The 14209-nt window shown below is 36.8% G+C and overlaps 1 protein-coding gene across 3 annotated transcripts in view; it reads right to left on the bottom strand.

The window, feature by feature from the left end:
• Nucleotides 1-14209, bottom strand: part of ttyh2 (tweety family member 2) — a 72345-nt gene that overhangs the window by 15784 nt on the left and 42352 nt on the right. For all 3 annotated transcript variants that reach the window (XM_073867137.1, XM_055175893.2, XM_073867138.1), the window contains exons 4-6: nt 3298-3518; nt 2299-2394; nt 733-805 (exon numbers count right to left, since the gene is read on the bottom strand). In XM_073867137.1, coding sequence (XP_073723238.1) covers nt 733-805; nt 2299-2394; nt 3298-3518 — 390 coding nt within the window. The remainder of the gene's footprint in view (nt 1-732; nt 806-2298; nt 2395-3297; nt 3519-14209) is intronic.

Raw genomic sequence — 14209 nt, 5'->3', positions numbered from 1 at the left:
TTTTAACTAGCTGAGCATGAGGTGATGGGGTGGAGAAGGGATGCTGCAAAAACTGTCATGGGACAGAGGTAAGGGGCAGCTATTTAAAGGCACCTCTTCACGCTGATTGGTTGGATCACATGACCTCCTGAACTTAGTTAAATAAACTTAATTTTGAAAAAAAAAGGAAAGGTGTCTATTGCTTAAAGGTGACATAGAATGATTGAACGGAGAATTTATCCTTGTTCTGTGATGTGACATGTAGAATTTTTTTGTTTTGTTTGGGTCTGTAATGCCTTAGAAGCTTCCTAAAATACTCTCTCAGATAGCTCTATTATGGTGGGGGATTTTAAACAAGTGGTTTTGCACCTATTTGGCTCCCCCTACTGGCTTAACTTGCAATCTCATTACTGATTGGCTGACTTTGCTGCCACTCAAAAAATGTAGCCAATAAGTGAAGGGGCAGTTAGATGCCTGTGATGTCATAAGCATCAGTTTTTCAAATTGGGCTGTTTTCTGGCTGACATTTCTAAAAGAGGAATTTCTATGAGACTGAGATGTTTAGCATGTTTAGCACTTTTTGTATATTTGTGAATGTGGGTAGACTACCATTATTCAACAAAGACAAGGTTAAATGGTTTTTCATTCTCTGTCCCCTTTAAGAAAGATATACACATGTAATTCTGATTTCTTTGGTATTGATATTAAGGTAAATACATAAGAAGTCAGACATGGCCGTCGGCTAAAACTCACCACTGCTGTGGCCACATCCGCTCCAAGAGATGCCCAGCTCAGGATGAGAGTGAGAACACCAAACACCATCATTCTGTACACAGACACATAACAAAAATCAAATGGGGTCCAGCTCTGATAGGCAAGGAAAAATAATACTGAACAAAAATAATACATTGCAACTAACCAGTATGTAAACCACCATAATGAATAGACCTTTTAAATCTTTTATTTTTAAAGAGAAAATCCATACCATCTCTTCTGTTGTTTAAATCCAAAGCGTCCAATCAAACTCTACGAGTGCACATTTATTTGAAAGTTGTTAAAAGCTAGCCGGACACCAACATACAGTAAACAGATTTCCTGATGTGCCTTCACCTTTAAACAAAATACCCAACTATTGATAGTTTTCATGTGTAGTCATGCACTTGCCTGACAGGCAAGAGCGCTATCTGCAATTGACCGCAGGTTAAGAAGTGAGTGATTTCTTTAATTTGGCTTAATTACTGAATAGTTGTTGTGCAATAAAATGCACTAACCGACGAGGAGACAAGCCTGGGCTATGCTTTTACAGAATGCCGTCAGAGACGAAAACCCAGACAAGAGGAATTTAAAAATTTTGTGACATACCTATGTGGCTTTTTTCCCAGTGAGAGGAAACAAAATCACTCATATTTTACAGTGACCACTTGGTAATCTTACATAAACACTGGATATATCAATCATTGTATTTTTTATATAACAACATAATATTAAAATAATCCTTGTCGCAGTATATATTTAATTTCCATGAAATACATGTAAACATAGCCAAAGTGGAGGTCTGGCATTAATCTGACAAGTTTAAGTGACTATAACATATGTAATCGGGTGCTGTAAATAACATCTCGGTTATATCTCATCATGGTTCCTTGAGAAAGGGAACGAGTGGCTGCGTCTTGAAATGACACTTCGCGCCAGCAGTGTCCCAAAGTGTAATTTCATGATGCAGCGTAGAGTTCCTCGAAAAGGAATTGTAATTGTCCAAAACTTGTAGTTTTTGTTCACATCTTAATTTATTTTAATAATGTTGGCTTGAAACAGACCGAAAATTGACCGGCTTTTGCTGCCTCTCTATGGAGAGCCCAATGTTAACTACCGCTTTCTTGCCTGCCAACCGCCCTGGTCAGTCATGTGACTGAAAACTATTAATAGACATTGTTGTTTTAGTATGATGAACAATCCTGGTACTGAACTGGGCTATCAAGTCCATTATAAGTATTACTCTGTAGGAATTTGAAGGGAAAATATGCCTCATTGTCATTAAAATCTTAAAAATGTCTTATAATAGGCCTGGTTTGTTAATAAGAAAAATAAAAAAGTGTTTAAATATTGAAAGAAATTACACATTGACCTTTTCTGCTAAAATAAACCAGGTGCACAGGAGGCACAGGGCTAGTCTCAACTCACTTGCAGATTTAAAAACCAATGAATCTTTTCAGCCATCTTGTACCATATATATGCAATTTATTTTATATGCATATATGCTGTATATGCAAATAGTGAGCTGTACCCACTGTGTAATGTGTAATGTAGTTATGTACTCACGTGGTGAGCAGCCAGCGGGATTGTTTGGCCAGGCCGAGACAGGCAGCCAGACAGATCACCAGATCCAAAATCAGAATCAGCAGGTATGTCAACCACCTACAGAGAATACATTCACGCTATATAAACTAAATAACAACAGAAGCCCTTTTTACATGACATGAGAAACATTAGTTTGTAAAGTGCTATCATGAAATATGTTTATGTGTGCTTATAAGAAATGAGAAAAATCGACGATGTGGCTGAATCACCTACTTAGATTTTTCTCCCGAAACTCTGGTGTGTATTTTTGAGTTTCAGGTCTCAAAACATTTCTTATTCATTTCCACAATAAGACCAAACTGTCTAAGCTATGATATACATAGTCATTGTACATGTACACATCTATAATGTACAGTAAATCAACAATCAATGTCTTTTAAAATTTTGATACCTAAAGTGAGAGCAGTAAACTCATGTTTACTAGACAATAAAGCTTGATGTGATTTTAGTTTTCTTATCTTTAGTCGTATTCAGTGTATGTGTGCTGGTGTGGTCACTCCAAAAAGCTTTTCAACCCCCAAAATAATCCATAATAGATGAGTGTGTTACTTAGATATTAATATTTCATACACTGAAACCTGGTCAGGGAATAGCATAATGTGTCTCTTTTTATGAACTACAGTACACTTTGACACACATATACAACCATTATTGTCAATTACATTTGACATCTTCACTTAACATGTTTCACTACATTTACAAAAACTTAAATACAGCTTTAACAGATGTTTTACTGTACTGAGACTATCAAAAATAAAGATGTACAGTACAGTATGAGTATTAAAGGCGGGGTGCATGCTTTTTGAAAAACACTTGGGAAAAGAGAGTCGGGCAGTACCAAACCACACTTGTAGCCAATCAGCAGTAAGGGGCAAGTCTACCAACCGAAATTGTTACCTGGGTTGCGTATGTGTGTGGTGGGTCTATCAAAAGAAGGTCCAGATTTCATTCATATATTACCTGTAATACTCCACATATGCCGTCTGATCTGCTATGGCGGCAAGGTCTACTTTTGCTTTTTCCCATTCAGGAAGTCCCAGTAGCTGCTTAATGACGTTGTCTGCCATTTGTTGCATGAACTGCAAAGTCTGAACAAAGTCTCCCCGCACTGCAAAGATCTCATTCAATCGGGACAAGTGCTCCTTAAGGCCATTCTGCATTCCTCCCATAGTCCCCGTCACCTGTGCGGATAAACAACATTGTTAGAGATGCTTGAAATGCTTTGACTGTTCAATAGTTCAATCAGGGGTTTACATTTGGGGGAATAAAAAGGGGATAGGGAACACACTGCATGCAATGCATATAGGTGCCACCCACCAGGGGGGTGCCAAATTATTTTTTCTTTTTGAATGTGTCATAAAAGACCCATAAAAAATATAATATTGTTAAATAACAATAAAAATTTTAAGATTGTTAATAAAAAGAAAGTGCAGTAAAGTCAGTAGATATAAGGCACCATTGCTTGACAATATACAAAAGACTAAATGTAGCAGCATATTGAGAATTTGTATATTTTTATAATAGTGTTGTTGTTGTGGTGATTTATAACAGCAGCTAAGTCTGTGAAAAAAGTACAAAGCATTTTCTGTCTCATTGCTTTAAGAATTAGGGCTTTTCATTCTTAATCAAAAAGCTTTTAAGCCCAAAAAATTCAAGTTTTTTGTTGACTTCTTTAAATGATGTTGAAATGGCATTCCTACAAAATGAATACACACTTAATATTCAGCGATAAACAATCCACATCATTACATAAAAATGAGTGCTGGGCAACGATTAATCGCGATTAATCACAAACAAAATAAAAGTGCATTTTTTCCCTAATATACTGTATGTGTCTGTACTGTGTGTAATTATTATGTATATTTAATATATTCTATTTAACAATAAAAATGGATATATAAATATAAACATGTTCTGAAATGTGTATATGTACGTGTCTGTGTTTAAATATACATAATAATTTCACACAGTACAGACACATACAGTATATTAGGAAAAATGCACTTTTATTTTGTATGGGATTAATTGCGATTAACCGATGCCCAGTACTAATAAAAATGTGTTTTTAAAAGAAGAAAAAAACGATTAAGTTATAAAAAGCCAAACCAGCTAGAAGAAAATAGCCCACTATGTGGAAAGTTAAAGTCACAAGCTTTTTTTAATATGTTTTTTTTATTTACAAATGACTTATCTGTGAGCTTTTATTATTTAAAAAAAAATAATGTGCCCTCACAATCTTTAAGCAAAAACATTAATCTCCTCCCCTCATCAAAACGATCCTTCTTTTCTTCTGGTCACGAGGAATGGCAAGAGGGCGGGGCCGAAAAAAGATCGCAGCAATTATTAATTATTAACATGACCCAACTTCCACCGATCCAATCAGTTCTCGAAGGACGAATTCAAGTCTCGCCTTAAGTTTTTATTTTCATTTCAGAAGCCATTTACTGGGATATATGTCACCTCCATTTCATTGGGACTTTAAGGCTCAAGCTGTTTTTCTGAAAAACAGCCACATGCATGTTTTGTATACAGATTTGTGCTTCCTTTCTCATAGACCTAGACCAAAAACAGTCTTAATTATTTTTCCAAAATAAAAATAAAATCAGACAGCACAAAACATCCTGCAAATTTAAAGGCTGAAAACAAAACAGAATTAGGGGATTTCCAAGCAAAAGCTCTAAATCCTGAAATGTAATACTGATGGGTCAGACTCAACACCCAGCAGACCTTCATCTGGTTATGACATCACTACTGAAGAATACAGACTGATCTCACACCAACACCGTGAGAAACTCAATGCAACATTTTTAACCTAGTTTAACCAGAACCAAGTGCTAGCTCTGAACATGAGATTTAATCTGCGTCACAAAAGAGATGCATTGTCCTAAATCCTTCGTTTCAGACACAGAAGTCCTGTTGTCACTGAAGTGTTTGAATTTCAGACTAAACACTGAACACATTTTGAGTGTTTTTTGGCAAATGCTTATTGTGTGGCCACAGCTCTCTGTGTGAACTCGTGGGGGTTTAATATCGCTGCTGAACACAATCCAATAATTCAGCTAATGAACAAAGGCAGACATTTCATAAGCCGCAGCTGTAGTGCATACGAGGAAGCGGTTTAAGATAGCAGATTTTTCTCCCTGTGCCACGGCTCTAATTGATTGTCTCTGCTTTTTGTAGGCGCTGTGCTTCTGCAATTAAATTTGAATGGAAGAGTTGAAGCGTGAAATGGAGCACAAGCAGTAAGTGGTTGTGCCTGCTCTACATCCAGATATGGATTTCTTTTTTATTTTTAGAATTTTTTTAAAGAGATTTCAGAAAAAGTTTGATGACCTTACAGCTCACAGGTCTTGCCCTAATAACGACTGTGAAATGTCTGGAGGTTTTTCGGGGGAAACTAGTTCAGAAGCTCTCAAGATAGCTGTGGAGTATAAAATGAACATGAAACCAACAACGAAGAAGACTTTAAAGGTCTTAACCCACCTACTGTGAGCTCGCAGCAGCCTCGGCTTCTCCATACTAACTTTATAAAGTTGAGTTTTTTTAATGTGTAAAGTCTTGGGTTAAAAGAAAAACAAACTAAGATACAACAATCAAATCCACTTCATCTTGAAATGTTTTTGCAAAAAGTGTTTGATTAACTTTCTGTATTGTATGTGATGGTTGAACCGCTTTTGGCTTCAAGTCTACATTGCTGTCGACCAACCAGACGTGTGTGAAGAAGAGTGGCAGAAACGTGGTTATTTTTCAAGTAGATATCACATTTCAGTGAGCATGAGGTTTGAAATGCTAACTATCTTCCAATGTTTGCACAAAAAAGTTTTTTATCTTGCACCTTAAATTGTTTTGAATGTTCCATCCTTAAAAAAGCACTATATATATAAAACAAACTACTATTATATTGTTAGACCACCAGTCACTATTTACCATCATTATCAACAAAGGAAAGAAAAAAAATTAAGGAAAGAAAGAAAAGAAATAAGGAACAAAGGAAGGGGGAAAGAAAGAAAGGATATAAGGAAAAGAAAGAAAGGAAGAAAGAAAGAAAGAAAGGAAGCAAGCAAGGTAGTAAAAGAAAGAAGGGACAAAGGGAGGGGGAAAAAGAAAGAAAGAAAAGAATGAAGAAAAGAAGGACAGAAGAAACGAAGAAAAGAAAGAAAGAAGGAGGGAACGAATGAAATAAAGAAGGAAGGAAGGAAAGAAGGAAGGAAAGAAGGGAAGAAAGAAAGAAAGGAAAGAATGAAGGAAAGAAGGAAGGAACGAAGGAAAAAATAAAGAAAAAGGGAACAAAGGAAAGAAGGAAGGAAGGAAGGAGGGAACGAAGGAACAAAAGAAAAGAATGAAGGAAAGAAGGAAGGAAGGAAGGAAGGAAGGAAGGAAGGAAAAGAAGAAGGGACAAAGGAAGGGGGAAAGAAAGAAAGAAAGAAAGAAAGAAAGAAAGAAAGAAAGAAGGAATAAAGGAAGGAAGGAAGGAAAGAAAAAAGAAAGAAAGAAAAGAATGTAGAAAAGAAGGACAGAAGAAACGAAGAAAAAAAAGAAAGAAGGAGGGAATGAATGAAATAAAGAAGGAAGGAAGGAAAGAAAGAAGGAAGAAAAGAAGGGAAGAAAGAAAGAAAGAAAGGAAAGAATGAAGGAAAGAAGGAAGGAACGAAGGAAAAAATAAAGAAAAAGGGAACAAAGGAAAGAAGGAAGGAAGGAAGGAGGGAACGAAGGAACGAAAGAAAAGAATGAAGGAAAGAAGGAAGGAAGGAAGGAAAAGAAGAAGGGACAAAGGAAGGGGGAAAGAAAGAAAGAAAGAAAGAAAGAAGGAATAAAGGAAGAAAGGAAGGAAGGAAGGAAAGAAAAAAGAAAGAAAGAAGGAAGAAATGAAGGAAAGAAAGAAAGAAAGAGAGGATAAAGGAAGGAAGGAAAGAAAGAAAGATGGAAGGAACGAAGAACAGAAAGAAAGAAAAAAAATCAAGGAAGGAAAGAAGGAAAGAAAGAAAGAAAGAAAGAGAGAACTTAGGAAAGAAAGAAAGAAGGAGAGAACGAAGGAAAGAACGAAGGAAAGAAAGAAAAGAATGAAGGAATAAAGGAAGAAAGGAAGGAAGGAAGGAAAGAAAAAAAAGAAGGAAGAAATAAAGGAAAGAAAGAAAGAAGGAGAGGATAAAGGAAGGAAGGAAGGAAGGAAGAAAGAAAAGAAAGAAAGAAAGATGGAAGGAACGAAGGACAGAAAGAAAGAAAGAAAGAGAGGATAAAGGAAGGAAGGAAGGAAAGAAAGAAAGATGGAAGGAACGAAGAACAGAAAGAAAGAAAAAAAATCAAGGAAGGAAAGAAGGAAAGAAAGAAAGAAAGAAAGAAAGAAAGAGAGAACTTAGGAAAGAAAGAAAGAAGGAGAGAACGAAGGAAAGAACGAAGGAAAGAAAGAAAAGAATGAAGGAATAAAGGAAGAAAGGAAGGAAGGAAGGAAAGAAAAAAAAGAAGGAAGAAATAAAGGAAAGAAAGAAAGAAGGAGAGGATAAAGGAAGGAAGGAAGGAAGGAAGAAAGGAAAGAAAGAAAGAAAGAAAGATGGAAGGAACGAAGGACAGAAAGAAAGAAAAAAAATCAAGGAAGGAAAGAAGGGAAGAAAGAAAGAAAGAAAGAAAGAAAGAAAGAGAGAACTTAGGAAAGAAAGAAAGAAGGAGAGAACGAAGGAAAGAACGAAGGAAAGAAAGAAAAGATTGAAGGAAAGAAGGACGGAAGAAACAAAGGAAAGAAAGAAGGAAGGAAGGAAAGAAAGAAAGAAGAAGGGAAAGAAAAGAATGAAGGGAAGAGGAAGGAAGAACAGAAGGAAAGAAAGAAAGAAAGAAAGCGGGAACAAAGGAAGGAAGGAAGGAAGGAAGAAGGAGAGAATAAAGGAAAGAAGGAAGGAAGGAAGGAATGAGGGAGGGAATGAAGTAAAGAAAGAAGGAAGAAATGAAGGAAAGAAAGAAAGAAGGAGATGATGAAGGAAAGATGGACGGAACGAAGGAAAGATGAAAGGAACGAAGGACAGAAAGAAAGAAAAGAAAACAAATAAAGTAAGGAAAGAAGAAAAGAAAGAAGGGAACGAAGGAAGGAATGAGGGAGGGAATGAAGTAAAGATGAAAGGAACGAAGGAAAGATGAAAGGAACGAATGACAGAAAGAAAGAAAAGAAAACAAATAAAGTAAGGAAAGAAGAAAAGAAAGAAGGGAACGAAGGAAGAAAAGAAAGAAAGAAAAAGAAAAAAACTAAACGCTATTGGTTATTTTAAAAAAAGGGGGAGGGTCTTCTCTGTAGTTTTCTGACTTCCTGATGTAAAATGACATCAACACATTAAATAATGCTGCACATTTCAAGGCACTTTATTAGCTGCCGACCCCCGAAGTTCTCAACAGTTTTTCAGAGAAAGATGTGATGACAGAGAAAGACAATGTGGATAATGATGATGCCGAAATGAATCCATAACAATGGCCTTTACTTTAAAGATAGCTAACAGTTAAACTAGCATTCTGTCTTGGCAGATGTTTAATGTAAACACGAACATTAGATATGAGGCATTTCTAAACAGACAGGACAAAAAAATGGATATGGTCTAGGGTTGTGCCGATAAACGATAGTATCGTGTATCGACGATCTTCAGACATATCGCCAATGGCAGGTTTTCATGGCGATAGTCATGACGATAGTTGGCGAATGATTATTATTATTATTATTATCATCATAGTTTTATATTAACACCCACAATGCATACTTTTCCTCACATGAGGGTTTGTGGGCTTCACTTTACGTGCAGAGCTTGTAAAGAGAGACTTCCTTCTTGCACGTACCTGCACTTAATGCGCGCATCTTGGTCTCCTTCTACCACTAAATCCAGCGCGCCGCGTCATGAGCAGCTGCGCTTCTCTCTGTCTCACGTGCACGCGCTCTCGCGTCTGTCCGAAGTCTAAACATAAACTAAAGTAGTAATCCTTGTGTATTTGTTCAGTTTAATGCGTTTCATGCGAGCTGAGGCAAACTTTACTTTTTGTTTAAAAACCCGCTGCATATTGGCGCCTCTCTCTCACTCTCGCGTACGTGCAGAGAGCTGCGCTCTGTCTGAACTGAAGTCAGATCACTAGGTATTAATCCTGTTTATGATAAGCATTTCAAGGAGTTGTAGCAACACGTCCCTCGTGTTTAAAATATGATTGTGTTTAAAATATGATGGCGTTCAGCTGGACCGATGCGTTTAAAAAGGCACCTCATGAGAGCACCACTGCTTGACACGTGTAGTCTTCTGCAACAGGCAGCACTAAACAAATGCATTGAATTGTTTGTATGTGCGCGCACGTGTGTGTGCGTGCGCAGATGCATGTTATTACAGTTATTAAGTAATCATGATAGGGTTTTAATGATGCGCTCGCATTAATGGCATCAGGTTTAAGAAGGTTGCGGTCATGACGGTGTTGCTCTTGTTTTTTTTGTCCACCCATCAAGTGACTTGTTATAATGAGTAAAAAATTAACAAATAAAAAAAATGAGTAAATTACTGCCCCGCCCCCCGATAATATCGTGTATCGCCGATCTCACAGGCTGACAATAGGACGATCTGAAAATAGGGCATATCGCCCAACACTAATATGGTCAAAACATTCGGATCTATGCATTACGATCTGAAGTGTAAATGCAGCCTTAGAGAAAAATGCTTGTTAGAGAGGTCTGGAAAGTGTCTGTGATCTGGCCAGTGAAGTCATGTTTTGTCCTTCATCCTCAGGTGCCTCTGTGCAAGGCAAACAGATCCAGCCGAAGCCACACACTTCATTTGCAAGCACAGAGGGAGGCGGTAAACAAGAGACCTCATGGCCCAGGACCAATAAACCCAAAACCCAACACGCTTGCAAATCGCTTTTTCTCAATCTAACGTTCTCCTGACTAAAACAGCCCAGTTCTTCCAAACAGCGTGAGAACAAAACGAACCCGAGCGTGCATGTGTGCGCCAGAAAGAACAGACATCTGCGTGTAATGGATGCCAAATTTAATCATTGTTTTCAGGCAGGCGGGACCAACCATTAAAGAGACTCAATCTGGAAGTCGAAGGTTTCCTTGAGTGACTTCATCAAAGGCCTTTGTTGCAGGGTTCATGGCTAATTATGTGCAATGCATGCTGGGATTTCAGACAGTCTCAGACAGTGGACACTTTGTACCATTTGAGAGAATGGGTGAAGGAAGGGAATTAGTGTAAGGGTCTCTACTATTTTTAAAGCTATTAAGGACAATTCACCAAAACAAATTCTGTAGTTCCTGTAAAATTTCTGTAGTTCAAAGGTCATGGGTTTTATACTTAAGACTACACATACTGATAATAAAAAAATATGTACAGATTGAATGCACTTAACGTCACTTTGGATACAAGCATCTGCCAAATGCATACATGTGAATACTGTTCAAAACCATAATATTGAAACTTTTTTCATGTAAAATTAATGTTTTTTTAACAACATTTCATAAATGTTGGGTCTGTCAATCATTGACAATGAAAAAATGGGATGCAAATGTCAATAATCAGAGAAAAAAAATACTTAAAGTGGTCATATAATGAGATTTTTTAAAATATGTAAAATAAGTCTTCGGTGTCCCCAGAGTGAGTATTTGAAGTTTTAGCTCAAAATATCACACAGATAATGTATTATAACATGTTAAAATTCACATTTTTTAGCTCAGAGCAAAAATGTGACATCCATTAAAATGCAAATGAGCTGATGAAATGCAAACACTGATCGCAATGATGGTGGTTTGTTGCAATTGAAACTCAATTGTGCTGTCAATTATTTTCTCTCTCTCTCTGCACTAAATGGCTGTGTCGTGGTTGGATAGTTTAATATTATTAAAATAGCCTCTTATTATTGTAATTGGTCTTGCTACCTACCTCACAAAACAGGCGAATTCTGAATGACCTAATTTTTCACATGCTTGCTCAATGGCTTACCAAAACAAAGTTACTGGGTTGTTCTTTTTCAGGTTTTCTAGGTTGACAGAAGCACTGGGGACACAATTATAGGACTTAAACATGGAAAAAGTCAAATTTTCACACTATGACCCCTTTAAAAACATGTATGTGCATGTTTTTCTTAATTAATACACTTCAATGTGGGTCTATACCATAAGGGTGATACCACGCAAGCTGCTCTTTACATGGGAATAAAAAAACAGCAAGCACCTCCCGCCTTCAGCTGAACTCAGCGCAAGTCCACACCAGAATGGCATCTGTGCCAGGACCGGTTGTTTCTCTGAACTGAGATCCATTAAAGTTTCACAACAACTTATTTCAGTTGCTTAAGAGTTATGATTTAAACATGACTTATTGGGGTATAGTCTCACAGTCTCACAATCTCCTCTGACGGTAATAAAGGCGGTTTTAAGTACTTACAGGAAGTTTTGTTTTATCAGGTATGTGCATGTACCATATTTTTCCACTGGCAGCACAACCAACATGGCAGGGCATCTCCGGGTTCAAGGTCAGATATTAAAAGTTAAATCCTCCACTTCAAAAGCATAAATTTAGATGTACAGATGCAAGCCACTTTTCTCCTTTAACTCCTTCCCCGCCAATTTAAAAAAAATATATTTTTGAAAAGTTGCCCGCCAGCATTTTTTTGTGATTTTCACAAGTTTCACGGCATGCCTTTCAGGAAATTTTTCTTCTAAAAATATATAAAAAAACAAATATATCAAACAAAAAACAGAACCTCTTCTTTTAAACAAACAAACAAAACAGGAAAAAAGTTTCATCATATCTTTATTTATTTCTCTGTTTATAGACAGTTTCAGTAGTAACAACATAAACAAGCGGCTTTTGTGGTCAACACGTAACTTCCGGTAAACTCCGCTAAGAATAAATAACATCAAAGTACTTTAAACGTAGTTTATTTATATAACAAGCTAAATAAACCACACGTAGATTGCCTAGGAAACCAAAACATTTGTTATTTTCGACGAGGTATTTGTTCAAGAGTTCAGTTTATCAACTAGTCAGACCACAAAAAAAACTGAAACCGGAAGTAAAGTTCGGAACAGAATACACGTGCCGCCGATGAAACGTCTATAAAATCTTAAAAATGGGTATTCTTCTTCAGAAATACAAAATTTTGAGAAAAAGCTGAAATAATTGCATTTTTGTGAAGGAATTTTGTTAGAGATCAGATTCAGAACGCTTATCATAACGTACAAGTATAAAATTTATATTTTTTTTTGCTTCAGTTTTTTATAAATAAGGATAATCGGGGCATTACAGATTACCATAAAAACTCATCAGCAACACGTTTTTTTTTACAGGCAAATAATGATTTCTCTTAATTGATGAGATAACTCGTCAATGGCGGGGAAAGAGTTAAGTGTGCTCCAATACTACACCATGAACATTACCCAAAAGCTTAAAGGGATAGTTCACCCGAAAATGAATATTCTATCATTATGTACTCAGTCGTGTGTTGTTACTGTATACATTTCTTTGTTCTGATAAACACAAAGGAAGATATTTTAAGGAATGTTTGTAAACAAACCAATCAGAAGCACCATTCACTTCCATAGTATTCTTTTTACTACTATGGATGTCAATGGGGCAAAGTAAATGATGACGGATTTTCATGTTTGGGTGAACTATCCCTTTAAACGAGTATACAAATACTGCAGGTGTGAGTCTGTTTGTGTGATCTACCACCATGTTTGTATTCATCAAATCAATGTAAATTTTATTAAGATTTATATGATGGATGCATTTGGCATCTGTGATACACTATACAGGGCAAACGCTTTGATGCCATCGCCTGAACTGTCCTAATATGCAATGGACCATAGTCAAGATAGACGGCATATTTAATCTGACCTGAATGTTGCTATGACAGACAGGCCTATCTTAAAGGTGCAGTGCGTATTTTCTAAGCCAAAACAATTTATTTATTAAAAGAATAAAATAAACACTCATCCTTTCGGCCATGTATCAATGCCAGGGTAATATATTTGAATACTATGTAATAATTAAATCCATTTTATGTTCAGTACAACACAGAAACACAAAAAGTTATTATTGCTTCTGCAGCCTTCCAGCCAGGAATAAAATGACTAAAACCTGTATATCGAATCACAAAAGACCCGATCGGGCCTGTGAAGCAGGATTAATGGTTTTAGTGTCACTGTCAGCGCTACGCATTTAAATCACAAAAACAGAGACTGATATAAATAGGGCTCTTGGGTTTGTCTGAAGATACAGGAATGAGGTTTTGTTCGTGGTCCAGCCTTTGGGGTTGTAAAGGGACAATGACTAAAGGAAAAGGGCTCTTAATAACTACACAAATATAAAAGGCTGTAAAACCCAATTTGAGGCATCCATAACCACCCCAAATCACAGGAGAGTAACCCACACACATCAGATCCAGTGTTTTAACTCTTACAATTCTGCACCGCAATTTCACTTCTGTGCAATACTATATAATTTGCCCACAAATATGCTGTCTTTCTTTATAAGTCTTAAAAGTTTTGAGAGCATGTTTTTACATCCAAGATCAATTTCTTCAGAGTATTCCTGTCATCCAGAGCCAGTTTATAAGTTATTCGCTCACAATCTCTGAAGACAGACAGTGCGGCTGTAGACGCATATCTTTAACCGCGTTCTCAATGTTGTAAATGGTTGCCAGAAAATCAATCAGGCAGACAGTGGGGTGCCCATGCAATGTTAGAAGCTCTGAATGGCAGAAAAAGATTACAGAAGCATTTAGACGATCTTTGGGGACAGGGTCCATCTGTAGGTTTGGTTAGGAGTGCAGAGCACCTTTGATAGACAGTTTTTTTATTTGCAAGGAGGGAACGTAAAATCGTAGCTTCAGAAAGGGCTGCAGAACTACTACTCACAATAGC

This window comes from Misgurnus anguillicaudatus, chromosome 4 (genome assembly GCF_027580225.2).
Source record: "Misgurnus anguillicaudatus chromosome 4, ASM2758022v2, whole genome shotgun sequence".
Lineage (NCBI taxonomy): Eukaryota > Metazoa > Chordata > Actinopteri > Cypriniformes > Cobitidae > Misgurnus > Misgurnus anguillicaudatus.
Note: the sequence above shows the minus strand (reverse complement) of the source record. Positions and strands in the feature narration are given on the sequence as shown.